Source organism: Panthera onca, chromosome D1 (genome assembly GCF_046562875.1).
Source record: "Panthera onca isolate mPanOnc1 chromosome D1, mPanOnc1 haplotype 2, whole genome shotgun sequence".
Classification (NCBI taxonomy): Eukaryota; Metazoa; Chordata; class Mammalia; order Carnivora; family Felidae; genus Panthera; species Panthera onca.
Genome location: NC_138348.1, coordinates 66,800,525 through 66,820,189, shown reverse-complemented (window position 1 = coordinate 66,820,189; position 19,665 = coordinate 66,800,525). Strand labels below are relative to the sequence as shown.

Below are 19,665 nucleotides of genomic sequence, written 5' to 3'. Positions count from 1 at the left end.
AAGACATGATATTTAATAAAATATAAGGACTGATGAGCAGGCAGGAGTCAAGAATGACTCTCAGATTCCTTGACGTGGTAAAAAAGTGACTCGTGAGCTACATTTCTTTCTGGGAGCTGTTGAGGAGTGCATATTAGCTTCTAATGGCATTTCAGCTAGATATGATTGCAGGGCACAAGAGACATGATACTTGGCAGTTTTGTAGGTGAGTGTAACTGACAACATTCTAAATCATATCTTAAGAATTCATAGCTTAAATATTGTATTTGATCCCAAATTACTCTCCTTGCTTTCTGACTCATTCTACCAAGCCTATTTTTAACTTAGCCTGTTCACCGTCCTTGAATTAATCATGGTAAAATATCATATTTATCTGGTCATTCCTTACTAAGAATACCTGCTTTCTCTAAGAAAGCCCGTACTCCTAGGTCTGGCACTCACAAAACATATGCATATACCCTTAAAGAGTTGTTATGGGGACCAAAGGAATTAACTGTGCCTGGAACTTATTCCTGATATTCCTATAGTTACTTCCCTTATTTTCTTCCCAGTATCTTAACTATCCATAAAAGGGGAGTTGTAAGGTCTAGGACAGTGCCTGACATGTAGAAAGCACTCAGTGAGTGCTAACAATTATCATCATTCTTTCTCCAGACCTCAGTATTTTTTTTCTGCCACTTCAGTGACATCAACAGATCTCTCAAACTTACAAGGATCCAAATTGAACTCTTGATTTACCTCTTGCAATCTAGTTCCCCTAGCCACATCACAGTCTCTACATCTCATATATGGCATCTCTGTCCAGAATCTTTGATTCTTCTCCTTCCTTGAATATTCCAACCAACAGTAAATCCTGTCAATTCTACCTCCAGATCATGTCTCAAATCTTGCTATCCCTACTGCTTCCAGCCTATCTAGCCACCATCAATTTATGACCTGGGCTGTTTTAACTGGTCTTTCTGTCACCACCTTTTGCTCTCTCCAAAGTTTTCAAACAGCAATTAGTGTAATCTTTGACTAAACAAGACCATGTTACTCCACTGTTTTAAATTTTCATGACCCACAAAACCTACACCATCCTATTGAGCCCCCTGTGTCTGACCCCTGCTACCCTCTCTAACCTCTTCTCCCCCTTTCTTACCTAATCAGTTTACAGCTATTTCATTTTAGTTCCTTGAACAAGTTAAGCACTTTCTTCTTCTTAGGACTTGGTGCATCTCGTTCTTCTACTTGTAATTCTTGTAACTGCCATACTGCTTCACATTCTACCTGTCTTCTTATCTCTACCTTAGGTCTTTGCTCACTTTCACTGAACATTTTTGGCCATTTTTTTTCTTCTCTTTCCTTGTCTCTTTTTGTATTCCAAGGAGACTTCAGTATCAGCCACAAAGTACTCTGATTTGATCATCACTTTAATTATTCATGGGACCTTTACTACACTCACATGACTGTCAGGGAGTGCCAGTTGATCTCTGAAATCTCGAGTCCTGAAATCCCAGTGTCCACAGAGTGCTGTTCCCTCTTCTATCCTCTGTTCTCCTAAATCTGTACTTTGACCTTGTCATGATCTCATTCTTTTTTACCCACTTCTCTTCTTCCAGGCTGAATGTATTCCTTGATTCTCTTCCTTTTCTATCTTTTCTGATTTGCATTCCTCATTCCTTTGAGAGTTAACTACATTTGCTTTTCAAATCTCAGCCCTAGAGCAACCAAACCTTTCCTTTTCACTGTTCATGATTACTAATCGCTGTGGGAGAAAATCCCATAACCGTGCTGATGATGCCCCACCTCAGTGCTGCTCAGCAGACCTCTACTCATCCTAAGGTGTTTCTCCTGCCTCACAGGTGCAATTCCAACCCTTTACTGTTTTATGTAAGTCATCAAATTCATTCTAGACTTTCCCTTTGGTATCCTGACATATAAATGTATCAGCAAAGACATTATCAGTTAAGACCACCTTCAGCTTTTTACTCCTCCACCTTAAAATAACCCTATAACTCTTCTGCCTTAAAATAATACTTTGTAAGAATTTAGTCCTTCTTATCCCAGATAGAAAATTATCCCTCCCCCTACCCAAGGCTGAGGTATGCTATCTCAAAAAAACAAACTCATCTGTTCTTTGGTGAATCACATTTTGTGAGTATAAAAGCGCGTGTGTGAGTGTGTGTGTTTTTGTTTATAGTAAGATATATTTATAAGGAACATTAAAGATGGACTTGCTCAAAATGACAAAGTCCAAAGATCTATAATTCTGACATCATTGGAAACTTTAATATATTGGTGAATATACTTTCAAACTTTTCTATGCATATATATTATAAAATGTAAATCTTTTTTAATGTTCATTTATTTATTTGAGAGAGCGAGTGTGTGTGTGCGTGGGGGAGGGGCAGACAGAGAGGGAGACACAGAATCTGAAGCAGGCTCCAGGCTCTAAGCTGTCAGCACAGAGCCCAACGCAGGGCTCAAACCCACAAACTGTGAGATCATGACCTGAGCTGAAGTCGGATGCCTAGCCAACGGAGCCACGCAGACACCCCATAAAATGTAAATCTTATATTGTATTCTACTTTACCTGAATATGTATTGTAAATATATATTCATCTGATGATACCATTGTATTCCTTGCTGTGGTTTTACCACATGTATTTAACCAGTATCTATGGTGGGGACTCAAGAATCTGGACTCTAGACCCTATTCTCCTCCTTCATCAGGATTTTGCTTCCCATGGACTCCCTTTCTCTTTCATACCTTCAATCTCCAGTTCCAGGGGCTTCATCCCCTTAGCTCCCAGTGGTGCTTGAGTCCTCTCCCTGTCATCCTCTAAAACCTTGCCTCTTCCCTGCCTCCTTCTCATGAGACTCTACCACATGTCTCTCCTAAGAACAAAACTTTCACAAAAATAGTAATCACCCTTTAACTTATCATGAGTTCTTGGGCCTATTTTAAACTGGCATTTTCTTTATACCTACTTATTGAAACCACTTTCTCTCTACAGTCCCCCAACCCCTGAAAACACTTTCCTACAGTTACCAGTCCCCAAACACAGACCTCTGGTAGCTCCTTGGCAGCAAATACTAAATGCAACTCCTAGAAGTTTTAAGTAAGTGAAAACAGGAATCTCTTATTCCTAGACTAAGAATTATGATATTCAAAAACACATGGATTGTTGGGTGACATGTTTAAAAAGATTTTTTTTGGTGGGAGATCTTTATGTAGCTAACTGTAAGCAACAATAGTTAGAAATGTCTGAATTACACTTATATCTTTATACCCTAAGAATAGGCCTGTGGAAATGAGAAAGACTTTGAATGATTTTCAACAAGTAATGTCTATGAGAAAAAGACATCTTTTTATTCCTTGTGCCATTTCAGATTTACTGCCTAAAATAAAATATCATCCAGGACAATTTAGAAGATATTTGCTAACTCATGTATCTTTCTATTAAGTGACATTTTTACTTCTGGTATATAGCTTGAGGATTATTTTAATTTGCTATTGTCTGTTTTAGCCTTTTTTATATCTGTGCTCCATCTACTTATATTGTTCACTATTCTATATGTTAATCACTAGTCAATTTTTGCACTAGGAATTTTCAATCTAGATTTATATCACAAATTTGCAGATTAGAGGCTGAGGTATGATTATATATCCAAAAACTATATATATATACACATATATATATATATGTGTGTGTGTATATATATGTATATATTTATATTTATATTTATACACACACACACATATATATATATGTGTGTGTGTGTGTATATATATATATATATATATATATATATATATATATAATTTTGCTGTATAACTGATATTAAATAAAAATAAACAAATGTCTTTGCTGGAGTAGCTGTGCAGAAAATAGACTTGGATGTTGATGATTCTGGGCAGAGAGTTAAAAGAACATACAGATTCTTCCTAGAATGAAGGGGATGTACAGGGCTCTTGGAGTTGGTAAGAGATTATGTAAAATTTCAGTATTATTCAACACAGGACATGGTTTTTAAAGGTTAAAAGAGTTTTACAAGGCACCTGCATGGCTCTGTCAGTTAAGCATCTGACTTCCGCTCAGGTCATGATCTCACAGTTTGTGAGTTTGAGCCCTGAGTCAGAGTCTGTGCTGACAGTGCAGGGCCTAGAGCCTGTTTTGGATTCTGTGTCTCCTTCTCTCTCTGCCCCCTCCCCACTTGTGCTCTGTGCAAAAATAAAATAAACATTAAAAAGTAAATTTCAAATATAAAATAAAATAAACATTTAAAAAATTAAATAGAAAATAAAAGTTAAAAGAGTTTGAGTCTTTATCTAGTTTTTATTTATCTCACAATTTTGACTACTGCAACCTAAGCATCCCTTTCCCCACATTCAGAATTTTTAGCTAAATTATCTTTACCAAAAGAAGAGTGGTTTAGACTTTTTAAAAAATCTAGAAAATGGTTTATTATTATTATCATTTTTTATTACTTATCTACCATCAAATTAATTTTTTTTTTAACCCAGGAAAGGCAATGTGATATAATGGAAAGAAAATCAGATTTGGAGCCTAACAAATATGACTTGAATCTGAATTCTACTGTTGACTTGTTTTCTGTGTTTAGAATGTTATCTCACTCTTCTTAGCCTCAGGGTTTTTCATTTGTTTTTTTTTTTGTTTTTTAATGTATAAAAAGAGGGAAATGGTATGTACTGAATGGGGGATTATAAAACACCTAGGTCAGTGTGTAGCACCGAATAAATATGCAATAAATATCAGTTCCCTTGAGGGAATTTTTAGTATTTATGTAATTTTTGTATATTATTAGTTTATAATTTTTTTAAAGTCTCCTTCTTAGGTAGTTTGGATTATTAAGTACTTTTACTATTGCTAATTAGTAATTAATTTCTTGTTAAAAACAAGTCATTTTCTTTGAATATTTTCAGTGGTGATCATAGTATAATTAAAATTCCATAAATGTTTTGTTTCCTCTCACATTTATATACTGAGCATTTCCTGTTTTCATTATCACAATTTTAATGGCTCCAAAATAGTCCCACATTCAGATATATATACCCCAGTATTTTTAACCATTTCTCTATTGTTTGGATGTTTGTTTCCAGTTGTGAGTTGTTCTTTGTTTTGTTTTGTTTTTAACATTAAAAACATAATACTGTCATGAAGCTTTGAATACAAATCTTTGCACACATCGCTGATTATTCCTTTAGGATGAATGCCTAGAATTGAATTACCAGATCACACAATACTGTAAAGTAGGAACTTCTAAAAAATCAAAGTAATTCTTTTTAAATAGAACATTCTGTAAATGCATATGATTACGATATAATTTTATTTTTCTCTTTTTTGTAACCCCCTTTTGGGAGTAATTTTCATGTAAAGAATAACTTCAAATGAAAGAGGAGCTTTTCTGAGGGTATAGTATTTATATTTGCAACCATCAGTTAATTGATAAAGTGTCTTTCCTCTTTGTTGATTCCTTTTCTGAGAGGAGATGGAGTATAGTACATGATGGAGGAAGTGCCATTTGGCTAGGCAATGGGCTTGTGCTCTTGGGGGAGAGTCAACAAATGTGGAGGTTTGGGAACCAGGAGAAAGAAAGGTTTGTGCCAACCACGTTCATCAATCATGGAATCTGTCCAACTGAAAGGGAACAGCAGCCCACCCAGAGTCCTATACAGGGACTGCCCTCACCAGCATGGCACCTCACGGTTGCCATTGACTGGGTCAAGTTTCAACACTTGGTTAATTAGCCACAATTCTCGGGATCTAAGGATGTCAGCCAGGGGTCTGCCTGTTCACAAGGAGAGATTGCTGCTCAGAAAAGAGAGGTTCTGGGGTCTGCCCCTGCAGCTGGCTGGCTCTGTGATGATTATCAGGGGGCTGGAGTGATTCAGCCATGGAGAACAGCAGGTAGTAATTTCACTGCTGCTTTTTATCTGTCCCTCTCTCCACTGAATGCTGGCTGGTGGCAAAGGCCTGAAAAGGACGGCTGGGAGAGAACAATAAGGGGAGATGGAAAACACTTTAAATAATTTCCTTAGCTGAATTCAGATGAACATCCTCTAAAAAACCAAGGGGACTGGCCAGGCCCAGCTGGCAGACTGGTTTTAACTGAAACACAAAATTTGCTTTTGGAAATCCTTGAGACTGGGTACACAGGTCCAGTTACACTCTGCCTCTACCTATCTCTTTTCATGGTGGATTCCCTGACCCATTCTTTTCCTCAAAGTAGATTTGAGGGCAGGAAAATGTATATTAATAGATGCCAAAGCCACCATATTCTCCATATTAGAGTCAATTCCAAAAACAGTAGTTAAATGTTTCTAGATTGTCATCATAGCTATTACTTCAAAGATCTATTGATTAATAATGGAAGTTTTAAAAATGCAACAGTGATCAACTTTCACCTCTAAAGTATTCCTTTTTCTTTGTTGCCAAGAGTAGTTTTACTACAAATCTAGCCAAAGATCCAGAAGAATCTTTTAAAGTCATTCAGTTTAACCTCTCAGAAGATGCTCAGGTCCCTCATGGTCAGTGACTAAGCAGCTGCTCTGTAGAAGGCCCCTACCTCCCTTCCAATAAAATACATAATTTTATTTTTTATCCCCTGCTCGGTTTTGACAAAGTTTGGACAGTTTTGTCTCATCATTCGTCCTTCAGCTAAGCCACAATTTGAATACCTGAGTTTCCATTTTTATTCTTGTAGCTATATGGAATAAAATGGCTTATACTTCTATATTGTATTTCTTAACACAGTGTGGACTTTCACCGTGTCTTTTCTGAGTCTTCCCTTTAGCTCTTGAATACTCTCAGTAAGTTTATTTGTTGATTCATTCATCAATTATTTATTGAATAATACTATGTGCCAGAGAAAGAACCAAGAAACAAAGATGAATGCTACACAGTTCCTGTCTTCTACAAGCTTAGTTTGAAAAAAGGATAGACTCATAAGTATATAACATCAAAATAACATAGTGCATGGTGTAGATAAGCACAGAAAACTCAAAAGAGTACTAAATTACCCAGAGACGTGGATTTGGGATGACCATTTAATATTTTCTATGCACTTGCGTTCTCAGTCTTATCTTTTCCTCTTCATCTGTTGTGTTTCTTAAATTCTACATATGAGTGAAATCTTATGATATTTGTCTTTCTCTGATTGACTTATTTTGCTTAGCATATACATTCTAGTTTTATCCACATTGTTGCAAATGGCAAGATTTCATTCTTTTTGATCACCAAGTAGTATTGCATTTTTTGTATATACCACATCTTCTTTATCCAGTCGATGGACATTTGGGCTCTTTCCATCATTTGGCTAAGGTTGATAGTGCTACTATAAACATTGGGGTGCATGTGAGCCTTATCTTAGATAATGGAAAGAATTGGGCCAGGGAGATAGAAAATTTCTGGTAGAGAAAACAGCATGAGTAAAGGTCAGAAGACAAGTCATAGTGTGGACTCTGCAGGAAAGAGCCTGCAGCTCAGTTCGGTATTCCTGGCGGTAAAAGTGTAAAGCTAGAAATAAAGAAGATTAGGTTAAGAGCCAGATAGTGAATATTTTTTCTCAAATGGCAAAGTTTTGAATGCCCTTTCCAAAAATATGTATACTCTCAGGAGTAAGCATTTGAGTACCTCCAAGTCTGTGCTTGCCTCTTTCCCTATCCCCTTACTCAAGAAATTATCTCTGAGGTGCCAACTCTTGTAAAACCAATACACCCCAACTGATGTTCTTGGAACTAGACCCACATTGCAATGAAGATGCTCATCTCCCTTTCTCTTCTTCCCAAACCCCAAGATCTTAGAGAAACTGCCTCATAAGTCATCTAAATGCTGTCCTGGTAACCATATACATGACAGTGTAGTTGACATTGCAGTGAAAATGTATTGATTACCAGATGCCAGCTTATCACTGCCTTTTCTGATCTTCCTTGAATTCCATGAAGGGAGAAATCTTCTGGTTTTTTTCCCTGCAGCCTTAGTTTCCCTGTAGCCTTAAAGTCACATAATACGTACTCTAACAAAACTGATAGACTCATCTGGCATCAATAGGTACCTAAAATCAAGAATAGAGTCACTTGCATTCATGGTAAATACTTACCTCATCCGGTTCATTTTGCTATCTTCATTTGAGAATTCTTGTCTGTGTCTTGGAACTAGTGTACCATTTCTCACCTCAGAGATTTTACATATGTTCTTCCTTTGCCTGGAACCTTCTGTCCTCATCCCCAGTTCCCATTCTGACCCCTTCAAAAGTTGTTAACTGCTCTACACCTTCAGGGAAAGTTCCTGGGTTTTGTTCTTTTGTTAGCCACTTCTACACCCTGAACTTATGCTTTGTGTGCCTCATAAACTGAGATGTTCACTGCTATAGTTCCAGGACTTAGTCCAATGCCAGACATAGAGCTGGTGTTTAAAGAATATTAAGTAAATTTATGACCACATGACTGCTACTGAATAATATCTCTGTTAAATGAGATTTGGATTTTTTCGAAGAAAACCAGAATTAGAGAACTGCCAAAAGTATAAAGACATGGGATTTCAGTTGTTATGGTTGAATTATTAATTTCTGCCTTTCAACATAAATGTACAATTGTGTAAACAACCTTCTGGAATTTTTATTATTTAAGTCAATAAAAATTGCTAAACATTACCTTGATATTTGCAGTGATATAACAGTCAGGTTACAGCTGACCTTATCTTGACATTGAACTTTTCTGACTAACTGAATGTCCTAATTAATTTTTCTGGATAACTACTAAATTCTTAGTCCTCATCATTTTTTATCCAAGAGCAGAAATTAATCAAGTAATAGTAACTTTAGGAAGCTGTATTGGTTGTAGAGAAATTAAATATCCAGTGACAGAGGACTGGTTAAATACATGCTAATATATGACCTTGATGAAATATTTAGCCATTTAAAATGTATAATTATAAACACTACCTACGTATATGAATATGGCTTAAAATATAATGTGAAAACATAATATGAAAACATAATGTAGCCAGGGAGATGGAGATTAAAAAATTATTAAAAATAATAAATAAGTAAGATGGTTTGTGAATTTGGGGAAGACTTTTAATTATGTCTTACATACAGATTTTAGAAAGTTACATGTATATTGGATGTCAATTGCTATTATCTGCATGAGTAAGTATGAAAGCTTTATTAGAATATAAATTATCAAATTTATATTCTGCAGTAGTAATGCATTCCTTGCCTATGTCTATTGCAAATTAAAACCTGTTTATTACTGGAAAGTATCTCACATTTATTATAACCGTAGAAGAGAGACCTGCCTTCTGAAGTCAACATTTCCTGTTACATAGGAACACATTTATTTGATGCATAACGGTGCTGGAAATAACAAAATTAAAACAGCCAAATTCACTACTCTACCAAATCAATTTTCATGTAACTGGTTTCCTTCCATTCTTTTCCATATGTATGTATAATTTTTACAACTGACACTAATGTTTTTGCAGTTTTGCATATAACACAATTTGTAAGCTTGTATTTCCTACTGTGTAATGATTATTTTAATTGCTATGTAACAGAAACATTTCTTAAAAGCGAAAATAAGAGGTCCTTTGTAGAAACAAAAATATAAGACCCCTTAGACCTCTTGCAATGCAGACAAACTTGAGTGTTTTTCCTGACCTTCCTTTGTCTGCTGACAGTGCACTTTATAGCTTTGCATAGAAGACTGTTATCACCTGATTTCCATTTGAGTAGTAAGATGATAACACAGGATGCAAGGGGAACTAGGTTTAGGTGACAGCCATATCATTTAATGTCTACTTATCGTTTCTCCAGGGGAATTCTGGCCTGGGATTCAGTATTGCTGGAGGGACAGATAATCCCCACATTGGAGATGACCCTGGCATATTTATTACGAAGATTATACCGGGTGGTGCTGCAGCAGAGGATGGCAGACTCAGGTAAAGCTCTGAAACGTTAGAATTATTTGGAAAGTAAATCTGCCACATCAATGAGACACATTTATACCTTTGCAGAATAATAATTTTACAAGGCTGTACTTGAAAGACACAGCTGTCAAAGCAAGCTTTCTGTAATGACTTTGCAGATTTCTTATTACTTACTAAATTTCAACTAGTATTTAATTTGTGTTTGTTGAAGGGCACTACATTCAACATTCAGCATGGCACCATGAGGAGGGTATGCAGATAAATCTCTTGTTCCATGGGGCCTTCAGTCTAGTTGGAAGGAAGAATACTCAGAGCTGATGAGCAAATAATAAAATGTATAGAAAACAATATACTGTAAGTAGTATTAGCAGATAGGGCAATGGTATAGACACTGTATGTATTCATAGATTTATTTTTTTTAGTCCATTTATAAGGGCTTTCTGTAGGAGTTTGAACAGAGAATCTAAAACTATTCCATAGGAAGATTCTATTCTGGGTCTAAAACTAATTAAGATTTCACTAACCCCACAAATCTGAATTAGAACATAGAAGGAGAAAGAACAAGTTATCCCAACCAAGAGAGAAGCCAACTGGATGAGGTTGACTGGATGAGGACCACAAGGTGAGCTTGAGTAGGCAGATGGAGTGGAGTCACATAATGCACAGAATAGACTAATAGCTGTTTGAATCAGGACCCTTGCTCTTTAAAGAACCGAAGATTATTTGGGCAACTAAGAGGCACACAGGACAATCAGTAAATAATATAAAATTCTATCAGAGATCAAAGCACTAGCTAACAGGCATTGTAGATTGGAACAATTAAAAGAGATTTCCCTGGGGAGAAAAACATATCCCAGTGTTAATTTCATGCTTCTACTAGACTGTGAATTCCCTCAGGCCAAGAAGTTACATATAGAAGTGAACCAACAAATTCTTGCTGAGTGAATGAGTGAGTTTTTGAATTAATGAATTCATTAAAGGAGATGGAAAAAGAAGTTAAACTAATGAGTAGGGGGAGAGAAGGTAGCACAAGCAAAGTCTTATAGGTAAGAACGACTTTAGCTTATGGGGCACTTGGGTGGCTCAGTCAGTTAAGTGTCTGACTTTGGTTCAGGTCATGATCTCATGGTTTGTGAGTTTGAACCCCACATCGGGCTCTGTGCTGACAGCTCAGCCTGGATCCTGCTTCGGATTCTGTGCCTCCCTCTCTCTCTGCTCCTTTCCCACTCCCACTCTGTCTCTTTCTCTCAAAAATAAATAAATGTTGAAAAAATTAAAAAAAAAAAGAATGACTTTAGCTTGCATGGGGCCACAATGAGGACTGTGACCTAAGTATCATACATGTAAGCCATGTAGCCTTTCCTTGTCTGTTTTTCTCATTAAACATAAGTAAGCTAGTTTACTATTTTTCTTATAAAGCAGCCAAGGACACTCTGTTCCCTATTCGCTTGTTTCAATGCAGTGATTACTTATGACAGCTTGTGGAAGAGAATCACAGGCTTTTTTTTTTTTTCAGGTGCATCTGCATCTCCTTTCAAGACAAAAAAACATGAGTGACACTCCCACAGGAAACACATGCTTTTTGACAATAGAATTTTCAGGCTGAATTGATGAGATTAATTTCAGAGTACAGAAATATCCATGCTACAGAGTGAACAATTTGAAATAGATACTGTGTAATTCTCATGAGTCATAGTGGGGACTGGGTTTGCTAATACTGGATGCTGGTGAAGTGCCATTTTCAAAGTTTAAGAACAGAGTTGTTGGAAGATGGTTCTGAAATTGATAGCCCACAATCATTATCTCATACTACTCTGCCTAGAAATAGGGGAATTTCCATCTCTTAGCCAAATTCTGACTCTAAGGTTTGGGATACAATAGACTTTATGTTGAGTGCCTATCCCCACTGTTAGGAATGAAAAGTGACCGTGCTACCACTGTTTGACTGCAAATATAGGGAGCAATCTCATGCCTGCAGAGGTAAAAGGAAATTCTGCTAGAAGCAGCATTGAATAATTGTAAATAGAATAATCATAATGCTAGCTAAAATTTGTTGAGATTTTATTATGTATGGGGAATTGTGCTAAGATAGATAAATAGATGATAGATCAAAAGATAGATGAAAGAAAGAAGGAAAGGAGGAAGGAAGGAAGGAAGGAAGGAAGAAAGAAAGAAAGAAAGAAAGAAAGAAAGAAAGAAAGAAAGAAAGAAAGAAAGAAATTAAGAAAGGAATATGAATATATGCAGTCATCTTTATACTTGCAGCAGCCATATGAGGTAGATACCATTATTTGGCCATAATATCAACTCATGAAATTAAGTCTTCACAACTCAGATGATCATCAAGCTAGCTTTGAATACATCCAAAAATTAATCCTGAATATCACTTATGTACTCTCTTAAGTTCTAATTCAAGAGTAGAATCTTCTACCTCATGTGGTTCCTTCATAGAAACTCCTAAAGGCAAAATTTTTCACAATGTTAAGGGGCAAATCTAAACATTACAAAGTTTGTTATTTTTCTACTGAGTCACATTTTTTTTTATTCTGTCCTCTATCCATGGGTCTTGTTCTGGCTTCCTGGAGCCAGGGCTACAGCCTATGACTGCATATGTAAATACTGCCTCTTAAGGTTGTGTAGTAAACAACTTGGAAAACTGAATAGTGTTCCTAACTTGAGCAACTAAAAATACCTACTCTCCAATCCACATTGCAGCCTTTTGCTATGTGAAGACAGCTATTGATTGGATCTCTATTTTACTTCGATAAATCCTTGCTACTCCCACGGAGATTGTTTCCCCCCTTACTGCTTCCTGCCCTGAATTGGAATGTCTGGGAGACATCTAAGAGATCAAGAATAATTGATTGAAACCTGGCAGCATGACATTAAGTGTAGATTTTTAGAATTTGGCAATCTATTTATTTCAAAGCCTTTATTTTACAGAGGAAACTGAGGCTCAGTAGGATGACTTATCCTGAGGTATAAATCTTTGGAAGCTCTACTTTAAATAGAATCCAAATGTTTTGACTCAAGTAATTAACACCATAAGGTAGTGTTAAGGGATAGTAACACCCAAGCCCACCTAACAGGCACACTGTTCAGAGATGGACCAACAAGCTGTGATGAATACTTTCAATCTCACCATTAGTCCTTTGGACAAGAGAGCAGCATGTTACAATGAGCTCTGGGAAGATGTAGGTTCTAATCTGTATACTAACATAATTGGTCTTGGAAAATTAGACTCTTTCAGTCACTGTTTTCTTTTCTGTAAAATGATGACAATAATACTGACTCCATTGAGTTGTTCTGTGGATTCAGTGAGAAAACCCATGTCCCTAGCTAAGTCAGACATATATTAGATGCCCAATAAATTTTATCAGTGTCTCCCCCTTTTCCTTACCTGCCCTCTCTATCTCTCAGTGGTCTTTCCTCTGCTCTTGCCTGTTTTTTTTTTCTCTTTCTCATTGGTTTTCTATTCCCTTTCATCTCATTCCTTATATATTTCTTTCAGTCTCTTTTCAGCTTCCACATCTTTCCCTAAACTTCCTATTCCCATCTGCTTGTACTCCTTTTGTTCCTAGTTATTACATGGAATTAGAGCCCATTTAGAAACAGGTATGGTACCAAAAAAGTTTCTATATTTCTGTTCTTGAGTTTATAATATAGTCAACTGAATCTGCTATGTTTCCCTCACTTAAAAAATAAGTTTACAAACTAAACGTGATTATCTTTTATTTGAAAAATCTTTGTTCTTTCATGTGAGTTAAACACTATTTTTAAGTGTGTTTTTCCATATTATGAATTATATTTTTAACAAATAACACTAAAACTTATAGAGAAGGTGGCATAGAGAAAAGTGCAGTAATGGGTCTGCTCCTCGAAGAGTAGAAATCTAGATTCTACATTAGTGGATATATTATAATCATATCAACAATAATAATAGCAAAGACCCACATAGTGCTTCAGTGTGCTAAGTACTCTTCTGGCACATTAACTCATTTAAAGTGTACAACAACTCATTGAAACCCACACTTTTATTACCTCCATTTTTCAGAGAATTAAATCAAAGAACTGAGAGATTGAGTAACTTGCACAATATTGCATGACTAGGAAATGTTGGAGCCGGAATTTGAACCCAGGAAGTCTGGCTCCAATGTCCATGGCTTTACATTCTAAGTTATTCTCAGGAGAAAGGGGAGACACTTAAAGATACACTGTAGGAGGTAACGTTCTGAAAATGCCACTCCTCAGCATTCCACACCGTAATCCATAGAGCCTGTGACTATCATATCACTCCTATCATTATGTTATGTTATATGGCACAGTTGACCTTAATATAGGGAGAGTATTCAAGTGAGCCTGATCTAATCATTAGTTTTAAAAGTGGAGAACTTTCTCTGGCCATTGGCAAAAGTCAGAGATTCAAAATGGGTGAAGTACTTGAGACTGTTGCCGGTTGGAAGACAGAGGGAGGAGGCCATGTGAGAAAGAATGTGAGTGGCCTCTAGAAGCAGAGGGTCTTCAAGTGGACAGCCAACAAGGAAGCAGGGACTTCTGTCCCACACTTGCAAGAAACGGAGTCCTACAACGACCATGTGAGCTTGGAAAAAGTCCCTAAGCCCCCAGATGAGACTGTTGGTGGGCTGATATCTGGATTTCAGCCTGTGAGAACCTGAGCATTCCAGCCACACTGCACCAGACTTTTGATCTATGAAAAGAGTGAGCTAATAAATGCATGTTGTTTTATGCTGTTAAATTTTTGGTAATCATCTAAGGAGCAATGGAACACTAACATATACATCATTCTAGGAATTCTAGGTTCATGGTTACAAAATCTTCCTGCATGAGCTCAGTCACACTCAAGATGAAGTGAGTATGCAGGCTTGAGACACAGATGAAATAAGAGGTGATTCTCTGCCTTGTGAGATTATACTCCAAATTGAGCTCAGGTCTCAGGGGTTACCCCAGAAGAGAGATGTAGGAGAAAGAACATACTATTTGGAGTTGGAGGACCTGGGTTTCAAGTTCTGCCTTTCTAGCTGTGTGACCATGGGGATCTTTTTAAGCTCTCTGTGCTCCAGTTCCCTTACTGATAAATTGGAGATAGGAACATAGATCTCAGGAAGCTGTAGTAAGGATTAAATGAAACATTGAATGTGAAGGAATCATGTAAAATTCAAGGTCCTCAACACAGCTCGTTCTGCCGAGCCAGCCATTTAACGGCATCCTGAACTTGAGCCATAAGTCTGTGACATCCAGTAAGGAACACTTATGGTAGAAGTCTAAAATAACTCCCAGTGACCCGCATCCTATGTAGTCGCTTCCCCTTGAGTGTGGGCAGAATCTGTGAGTATGATGGGATTTCACTTCCATGATAATACTGCTGTATGTGACAGAAGAGATTTCACAAATGTAATTGAGGCCCCTAATCAGTTGACTTTGAAGTAATCAAAAGAGAGATTATATCATGTCTGCCTGACCTCATTATATGAGCCAAGAGATTGTACTGCCACCTGGACAAAGAAAATTCCATGTTGTAAGAGGATCTTTGGAAGAGGTCATGTGGCAAGTAACTGAGGGCAGCTGATAGGAGTTGAGAGTGGTCCCTGGCCTATAGCTAGCAAAAAGGACGATTTCAGGAATATGGCTGAATTCTGACAATAGATACATGAGCCTGGAAGAGAACCCCATGGTCCTGAAAGGGATGACATCCAGATGACAAAATAAACAAAGCAGACCTTGACACCTTGACTGCAGCCTTGGGGGACTCAGAGCGAATGACTTCACTAAGGTGTACTCAGACTCCTGACCCACTGGAGCCTGAGATAATAAATGTATGTTGTTTTCAACTTCAAAAGTTGTGGTAATTTATTACACAGCAATAGAAAACTGATAGGAATGCTATGGAATTCTGGACTCTGAAATTCCCTTGTGGCAGGGCTGCAGAGTGGCTTGCCCATTGCAGGCCTCTGCCAGCACGACCCCACTCTGAACTCCAGAAACACTGATCAGGCCTCATAGCTTGCCTCAGGCTCTTCCCACCCCTGGAGGAAAGAGGCAAAAGGCACAATGAGAAACAAGGGATGAATGGAGATCAGAAATGGGGAAGAAACCAGTCCCCCAAGGGAAGAGACAGCAGAAATGTGTTTCCTCTGATGGCTGGAGATGTGCCTCTGAGCTGGAGTGAGAGGGAGAGAGTCAGAGCTATGGGGAAAATGGGGAATGAGAGCTAAGTTAAGAGGCAATGCAAGAGAGCATGTAGTGGTTTAGATTAATTTCTGTGGACAATGATCTTTTCCCCATGCAATTTCTTTTTAAATATAACTTATAGTGTATATATGTTTATGGATAAGATAGCTGTCCTTTGTGGAATATGTATAAAATGCAGAAGAGTAGACAAAAATTAAAACAGCACACTCACTTTTACACAACACAAAGTCAATTACTGTTAACATGTTTTATACATTTATTTCTGGGGTTTTTTTTGTGTTTTTTTTTTTAATTTTGTTCAGATCATGCTCTATATATTTAGCATTTAACTTCACATAACCTTCTTTCATAAACCTCTCCCTAGATAATTTTTAAAATCCTTTACAAATATTTTAATTTCTATTTAATAATATATTTACCATGCACATTATTAAGAATTGATTTTCAGTTTCTCAGCATTTTAAACAACTGGAGATCTTTTAGAAGACATTGTTGACCTTGTTTTTTATACTTTCCTTAGGATGTATTTCTAGTAGAATTTCAGGACCAAATTTCAGGACCAAAAACTTATGAGCATTTTAAAGAATTTTGACACATATTGCTAAATTTCTTTCCAGAGAGATTGTACTAAATTTTACTTCTACCAGCAACGTTGAAGAAGGCCTATTTTATGATATGTTGTTGGTATTGTATGCGCTTACACATATATAATTCTGGGCTGTTTGCCAAGGCAAACAATGGTATATTTGCTTGCTTTACTTTGCATTTATTTGACAGTTAACAGTAAGATTGAACTTTTCAAAAATGTTATTAGTCATTTGTATTTTTTCTTCTAGAAGTAGTGATTCAAATTGGATAACATTACTTATCTTTAAAGTAAGAATGTTTTAGAAAGAACGTTAAGTTTTCTTCCAGAGAAAAATAAATATATCTCCATGCTTTGGGGAATGATTTTTATTTCTACTTTTGTTTCTGAACCATAAAGATGCCCTTTGTGTGGCTTCAAGTCCCTGGATTGCTGCAGACCAATATTGATCTGTCATCCTAGGGAAGAACTATCACATGACAGCCACCGTTTGGCGATGCAGCAATGACATTTTACACAACAGTGCATTTATTAAACCCATCTACAGCACAAAAGCAGCATGTAGTAGCAGGCAGAAAGGATGGCTGCTTGCCAGTTTCCTGACAAGTGACACAATTTAATCTCTCAGCCCTTAGCACAATAATTCCTATTCCCAGACAAGACGAAAAAAAAAAAAAGTTTTCTTTAAATCATTTCTTCATTTGTTCCTTCCATGTCTGTTTTTTGTTAAGGTTGGCTTTGTCTTTATAAAATCCAAGACAACATATGTGCTGATTTCAAGAAAGAATAATATTGATCACATTGAGGTTTGACTATATTGACCAAAGTTCAGAGGTTGAGGATCAGTGTTTCAAGAATACAACTCCTGTGTATAAACTACAGCATTGTCCTTTTGGCTGTCATTTGGTAATTTACTCTCTGATTTTTTTCATTAATTCATATCCATTAACTCACTGGTGATTTTAAAATAAGAAAATGAGAAAAAGAGAGGAAAGGGAAGAAAGGAGCAAAGGGAAGGAAAAAAAAAAAAAAAAAGAAAAAAAAATGGTGATCACCAGGAGCTGAGGACAACATATAACCCTGTAAGTGGAAAAGACAAAGCTAAACTTAATTTCTGTGCAATTGAAAAACACCAAGCAGAAGAAAGAGAGCAACCTTCAAGCATAATTACACCCAAGACCCACTTTTAGATTAAGGAAATAGAAGACTTCCAGTGAGTAAAACTGCATAAGAGATTGCTAAATTTTTAGAGTACCAGTGAACTTTCAAGATTTTGGATGATTGCAGATTAAGACCTCATGCAAGTCCACCATCAATTCCCACCACCACATAACCCAATTGATTATTGCATGCAATGACTATGACGAAGCTACATTTTTCAAAGACAAAGATTCTCAGTGTCTTCAAAACTATATAAACTCTTCTTTCATTATTGCTTTGGGGGTAAAGCAGGACATAAATCCAACTGTTACCCTGAACATCTTCATTAGAAGAAAAGCATCATTATTTAGTCCAAATGATACCAGCACCCTCCTTAGAAAGAAATATGGGGGGAAGAAGACCTCAGTGGACTCATTTTTATGGATTATTTCCTTTCATATCTTCCTGTAGGAATAAATAGGTGTGAGATGCAACATCCCTGTGTCCTTTGACTTTATCAATATTATCAGCCCTGAATGTATTTTGACAACCTGCTTAGACAATAAAAAAACAATCACCTAGCAAGTGGTTCCATGGTGACTGGTAATGACAAGTCCCCAACAATTTAGAACTACACAGGAACATTTCTAAGCAAGAATAATTTTAGCTACATAATTGGTTGAACACCAGGTACCCATATATAGTCTTTCATAGCTGGAACAGCATCTCCAACAATTTTCCTGTTTTGGTCAACTGTTATGTAATCTAATAAGAGAAATCCTTCAATTGGCTAAATGAAATGGTTTTATGGTAAACATACCTCCCCCACTTTTTTTTTAAACAAATTGTGCCAACTCTTCTAGCTATCCACAAGCAAAAGAATTAAGTTGGACCTCTACCTTATACCACACATAAAAATTAACACTATGTGGATCACAAGAGTAAATATTAATGGGTGACCTTGAATTAGGCAGTGGTTTCTTAATATGATAACAAAAGCAACTTAAGAAAAAAAACAGATAAGTTGGATTTCATCAATATTAAAAACTTTTGTGCTTCAAATAACATCACCAAGAAACCCATAGAATGAGAAAAATATTTGTAATAGTACATTTGATAAGGGATTTGTATCCAGAATGTATGAAGAAATTTTATGTCAACAATACACAAATAACCTAATTAAAAAATCAGTAAAGAATTTTGTGTTAGTTTCCCATTCCTTTTTTTTTTAATGTTTATTTATTTTTGAGAGAGAGAGACAGAGCATGAGTGGAGGAGGGGCAGGGAGAGAAGGAGACAGAATCTGAAGCAGGCTTCAGACTCTGAGCTGTCAGCACAGAGCCCGATGTGGGGCTCAAACTCACTGACTGCGAGATCATGACCTGAGCCAAAGTCAGATGCTTAACCCACTGAGCCAACCAGGCGCCCCCTCCTATTTCTGCTCTAACAGATTATCATAAACTTAGTATCTTAAAATAATGCAAATTTACTATATTACAGTGCTGGAGGTCAGATATCCAAAATCAGACTCACTGAAATAAACTCAAGGTGTTGCAGGGAAGCTCCAGAGGATAATTGGGAGAATCCATTTTCTTGTCTTTTCCCACCTTTTTAAGGTCCATGGCTCTTAACACGTTCCTCCATCTTCCAAGAGCATCAGTCCAGTCTTTGCTTTTGTCATCATATATCTCTTGTCTAACACTACTGCCTCCTTCGTATAAGAACTCTTGTGATCGCATTTGATTCACCCAGATAATCCAAGATAATCTCCCTGTCTTAAGATCCTTAATTGAA

General features: G+C 36.8%; 1 protein-coding gene across 18 annotated transcripts in view; it reads left to right on the top strand.

Annotated features, from left to right (window-relative positions):
* DLG2 (discs large MAGUK scaffold protein 2) overlaps positions 1 to 19,665 on the top strand; it is a 2,113,447-nt gene that overhangs the window by 1,516,243 nt on the left and 577,539 nt on the right. For all 18 annotated transcript variants that reach the window (XM_078433028.2, XM_078433029.2, XM_078433030.2 and 15 more), the window contains one exon: positions 9,823 to 9,947. In XM_078433028.2, coding sequence (XP_078289154.1) covers positions 9,823 to 9,947 — 125 coding nt within the window. The remainder of the gene's footprint in view (positions 1 to 9,822; positions 9,948 to 19,665) is intronic.